This window comes from Anthonomus grandis, chromosome 22 (assembly GCF_022605725.1).
Source record: "Anthonomus grandis grandis chromosome 22, icAntGran1.3, whole genome shotgun sequence".
NCBI classification, from domain to species: domain Eukaryota; kingdom Metazoa; phylum Arthropoda; class Insecta; order Coleoptera; family Curculionidae; genus Anthonomus; species Anthonomus grandis.
The window spans coordinates 18,811,957-18,817,956 of NC_065567.1; the positions used below are offsets into that span (position 1 = coordinate 18,811,957).

The 6,000-nt window shown below is 28.2% G+C and overlaps 1 protein-coding gene across 2 annotated transcripts in view; it reads right to left on the reverse strand.

The window, feature by feature from the left end:
• LOC126749109 (MAP7 domain-containing protein 1-like) overlaps window positions 1–5,697 on the reverse strand; it is a 49,490-nt gene extending 43,793 nt beyond the window's left edge. Inside the window, exon 1 of one of the 2 annotated variants that reach the window (XM_050458742.1) lies at window positions 5,537–5,697. In XM_050458742.1, coding sequence (XP_050314699.1) covers window positions 5,537–5,582 — 46 coding nt within the window. In that variant the 5' untranslated portion in view covers window positions 5,583–5,697. The remainder of the gene's footprint in view (window positions 1–5,536) is intronic. The other variant, XM_050458741.1, reaches the window with a different exon arrangement.
• Window positions 5,698–6,000: the final 303 nt, after the last annotated feature.

The following is a 6,000-nucleotide window of genomic DNA, read 5'->3' on the forward strand; positions in this document are numbered from 1 at the left end:
TGTAATGTATGTATAAAATGTATAAAGCTGTATTTAGGAGAGAAACTATACCTTTTCTAAATGAAAATTGCTTTTATTCTTTAAACTTTATAGAAAAACTATAGATTCGATGCTCTGTCACTTATTTGTATGTATGTATTATTTCCGGTGTATCCTACCTAAGTGCTTGTATCATTTAAAGAGTTCATTAATTTGTCTATAAGTACTATGTGTTAAGTATCAAATAAATTTGATTGCTTTTACTTTTCTTATTTTGATTATTTTTCTTAAGGGTATGTTTTTAGTTGTTTTATATTTTTTTACACAATTGGGGAAAACTATATATTGTTGTATTAATTTTTTTTGGACAAGGTTAGTTTGTGCTTAAATTTTTCTGCAAGTTTTATGTTATGTATAGAAGCTTTTATGTATAGAAAATTTGGATATTTAATACTCAGATTAAGTTCATTATATATCTTATTAATATATTTGTTGATGGCAGAATAATTATATACAGTTAGGGTTAGGATATAATTTATTTTGTAATTTTGTTAGAATGAGGATATCCCGTAAATAAATAAAAAAATAAATATATGTATTTTTCAAATAATGGCATGTTCTAAATTTTCTGAACTGTTAAGTTTAGTCAATTAGTATTTTTGCTTATCTAATAAATTCATTTACTTTCTAAATTAGGCTGCATATAGCCAATTCTGTTTGATGTTGCTTTGTGATTTTTATAATCGTTTTGTTGGCAAATAAATTATTATTATTATTTATATTATTATTTATTACTATAGTTTAAGGGAATTTTTTAATGATTAGCATTTACGTATTCTTTATAATTTATATTTTAATCTAGTGTTATTGTAACTTAACTTTAACTTTATTGTAATTTTTTTTATAATATCAAAAATATCCAATTTTAATATCCAACATTCTCTTCTGTTACTAAATCTACTTGGGTTGGTTATTGCTCCTAGTATTATTTATTGGTCAATGGTCTTAAAGTAATGAATTTTAATGAGGACCATATTAGGTAGTGGCATCACACATATAAACATGTGCTAAAAATACTAATTTCAGATTACCTAATTAGGAATCAAACGGAGTGTAATTAATTTTTAGTGAATCTCAAAACTTTAATTATTAACCCAAACAAAAAAAAACCTATATAAAACTGAATCCTACTATTTTATACTTCATTTGAAATAGATGGTAATAACAGTAAAAGTTTCAAAGTTAATGTATGTATAATAGTAATGTATAGGGCCTATCAGAAATGTATGAAAAATTGTTATATAAATAGGTGAAATGGAAAAATATATTTTCTTTATCAAATATAAAATGACATGCGATAAAAGCAACCACTTTTAAATAATTAAATATTCATATAGGAAATTTTTTTCTAATTGAAATAGCTGACGTTTACTCTTAATTTTATTTATAGCTATGAGTAAATACATAAACCTTGTTACAAGCAGCTTTTCTCGCTTTATATAAAAATAAGTCAATGATAACATTTAGATATTCAATCATTATTTATATTTGAATGATCTTTACAACTATTTTATGAATAAGGTCAGAGATTATGCCAAACCACTTCATCTAACTTACAAAACCTGTATGGCCCTATCAAGGTAATAAAATGAGATATAAACCCATATATAAGAGAACAAAGAGCAGATTATTTGTTTTAATCACTTTATTAACTAATACAATCAGCCATGATTCAAAACCAATTGTGAATAATTCACGCAACTGTGTGTGTAGGTTCCATGAAAATTCTTTTGATTGTTATTTAAATTACTTAAGACTGTAATTCATTGTTTTCTACCTCGCCTAATCTTAGCTTTTTTTTTTTGGTCATATACCGACAATCACAAATTTTTTGCAGTGTTGACAGGTGTCAGGCCTGAAATGCATAGTGATTTATAAACTTATTAGTCTAATGCAAATAACGGCTAATTAAGATCGATAGTGAGATTAAAAGCATATGAAAGCAAAACGTAAAAGGTTGAATATTCTACAAAAATATTTACTTAGGATTAAATAGATAATAATCTACTTTAAATAGCTAATTTATTTTCTGGTTAACATCCTTACAGAATATTTGTTTCTTTATCAGATATGCTTCAAACAGAAGTTTTGTTTTAATATTTTATAGAAGGAGTAAGAAAGGCAATCAAAAAGAGACCCCTCAGCCTTTCGGCTACGTTGTAGACTGTTTGAAGTAGCTACAAGTACATGACTACTTACTTAATAAATATCAATATGGATACACGAAGGGTAAATCAACTGAAACAGCAGTCTTTCAGTGCAATTTTGGGACCTAAAGAAAGATGAAGTAGCCTTTGGCATATGTCTAGATTTGTCAAAAGGCCAATGACTGTGTTGACAGAGAACTTTAAGAAATTAGGATTATATGGGGTTAGATGTCATGCCCTAAAATTGTCTCAGTTACAAAAAAAACAAAAAGTACAGATAATGACATGTAGGCCAAATATTTTATTGATTTAGTGGAGAATATTAAGTGTATATTAACATTAGAACCATATAAAATTAATGCATAAGTTAGTATATTGAGAATTCATTTAAGGGAGTGATATGATTTCTAGAAGAATATTGCAGTTTTTGACTGGATTTTGATGTGGCAAAAGTGATTGCATCATTATAAATTATATCTCAATAATCAAGTAAAAACCAGATTAATGAATTACATAAGTAATATTTAGTTTTTTCTGAAGGATGCATCTTAAATTTGTATAATTGCTTTAGGCACAAATTGGCAATACTTAATTTTTTATTTACATGAGAAGCAAAGGTTAATTTATGTCATGTATAAGGTCCACATTTTTGATTTCTAATACCATGGGAATTTTTATATTGCAAATTTTAATAACATTTTTTGAAAATAAATCAATACTTTTTGACATAACCCTAGGGCACACATGACTTAGAGACATTTTACTTAGGATTATGGTTTTTGGAAAATTTGTAAAGTTTTTGAGTCTTTGTTAAAGAGTTGAGTCTTGATTAAATTGATTTTGGGAAAAAAAAGCTGTATATGTCTGGGAATCATCAGCATACTGTTAAAGGTAACAGACAGTTTACTCAAAGCAAACACTTTCAAATAAAAATGTATGTGTCATACTATTTCGAAAAAACGTTGGCAAACTTCTGAAGTTCTATATTCAATAATCTCAAATGCCTGTAAGAATAACTTCTTATTATAATTATTATTGATTCCAGGTAAATTATTTATTTATTCAAGTCACATATACCCTAGAGATTTTCAGGTATTTTCATGGGTTCCGATGATAATGTAACAAAAATATTCTGTCATCATTTTACATCTGATTGGAAATACATTTGATGCTTCAACTGCCTGGAAGAAAAGAAATAATATTTGCAAATCGTTTGAGGTAATTGAAATAGAAAATTTCCATGGAGTTTTCATCAAAACCTCTATTTTAGTAACATCACAATATTACCAAGACATCAGATACTTATAGTACAAACATCAGATATAGGACAAATTTTTAGATTAGTCTGATCATATTTAAAATTTGTTGTAGAGATGTCTTTAGATCTGAAAAAATATTTACTTCTGTTCTATATATTTATGAGCTGCTGATTATCTTTATTAAAAGCAGAAACACTTTTGAGCAACAAATACTTCATAGAAACACAAGAACTTAATAATATGATGTGTTATTCATCATATTAGAGATAATATTTCTTTTATGCAAATATGTTTATGGATTACTTTTTACCATAATGTATAAACACAATATTGTGAAATAAAGCTGATCCTAAATTAAAATGCTTGCTTATGTTTGCTGAAATTGAATCCCATCTTTGCTATGGTATTTGTTTTTGGGGTGTGTGTTCTCTCTATCTCTTCAATAAGGTTTTTATTTTACAAAAGAGGACTATTAGATGTTTATTTAGGGTTGATTCTTGAGTCCCTTATTTCTTACACACAAAATTCTTATTTTGTGTTGTATTTTTATTTTAGAAACATTCTTCCTTATTTTTAAGAAGCATATTATAATACTTGGCATTTCCCCTATGTTAGACTGACTATCCCTAGGTCTGAACAAATAAAAAAATCAGTGGTATACAATGGTAAGAAGATTTTCAATCATCTACCTTTATCTACTTACTCTACAAAGGCTTTTTTGTTAAATAAAGACCACTATAACCTTACAGAGTAATTTGCTGAAAGATTTTAATCCAATTAAGGTTTGCATTTTGCATCTTTCCATTACTAGTAGTTTATTGGCATGTATTTGAATTCGGATAAATCATAATTGTTTTGTGGTACAATTGTAAACTTTAATTGCCTTTACTGATGTTTGTTTTACATGACTGGCTATTTTTAGTTTTATACTGTTTTGTGTAAAAATTTTGTCATTTATTTTAGATATAGGACTAGTAACAGAAATATACCTACAAATTGGTTTAAATAATAAAGCATATTTTGAATTGAATAAAACAACTAGGTACTTATGGTAGGTAGGTACCCACAGTAATTACATATTTTAATAGAAACATACTATTGAAAATTGCTAGTATTTATTTCAGGACCTTGACCACTCTGTGGTATGTAAAAAAAAGACAAGAATTCCACTGTTGAGAACACCAACAGGTAAACCCTTGTTATATATGCATAATAATGAAAATTATGTAAATATTATGAAAAACTGGTTTACCTTACACTTGCCAAATTGCTTCTTTCATATGGGTATAAGGTTCCTACATCGAAAACTTGATAAGATAAAATTGTAATATACAGCTTAATATTGGTAACTTATTTGCTTGATAATTGTATGTCAGGAGATGTTAATATTGTTTAATGTACAGTTATGTTAGGATCCATGGAGCATATCATTATTTTTTTAAGTTGACATAGAAACAAGAAACAAATTTAATATTATAGGTGGAATGGAAATGGGTGTTTCATTCTTATTCATGTATATAAATGGCTATTAGCCAATTACAAGTAAAATGTCATCATTGAAAATAAAGGACATCAAATTTACCAAGATATTTCTCTATGAAGCAGTTGACATTATTTTTTCCTGTATAAAAACCCAACCTAGATATATAATCTTAGTCAGATCTCTCTGCATTGAAGCAGGGGTAAAAATAACATTTATGATGACTGATAAGGTTGATATTGATTTAAAGAAATAAGGATTGGTTGGAATTTACTAAAGATTAAGTCCTCAAAGAAAATAAATTACATTAGAACAGAGACATCTAAGCTTACTATTGAATGAACGTCAAAAATATTTGTCCAGTTGTCAATTTACATGGAGATGGAGAGCAAGGAAGTGTATTTTGCATGGAAATATTTCCAGCATGACCACATACAAATTACTGTGCTAAATCGATTCGCAGCCCTTTCCGAAAAAAAAATAAGAAAAAGACCCACAGATGGTGGCATTTTTAACTTATATAACGTTACAGTTTACTGGGCGACTAGAGCCCCACGGAGCCCCAAGATAGCCGGGAAATTTAGGGCAAATCATTAAACTACAAGACTCACCGGTGTTTTTAGGCTGTTCTGGAATATCTCGTGCATTTTCTGCCATTTTTGCACCACTAACAAACACTACACACTATTCCACCAACGACATATCACTTCACTTGAAGACCAAAGACCACACATTTGTTCATTTAGCATTTGACATTTGACAGATGATGAGATGAACGGGCCGGTAGAGTTTTCACTAGGAAGCCACAGATGTCGCGCACCGCAATGCAGAATTCAAACCGGGTGTGTCTACAGTACAATGTTGTACTTGCTCGTAAATTTATGCATTTCTTATTCTAGTTAATGATTTGTAGGAAAGCGCTAAGCAGACAACGAAAAATAAAGTTAAAATATATATAATGATCAGATATTAGTGATAATAAGCCCTAATGGTCACTAAACTGTCAATAAGTTCTACTGTGTGTCACTGAAAATTAGCACTTAGCCCTAAGTGACAAGTATCCATAATTATTATC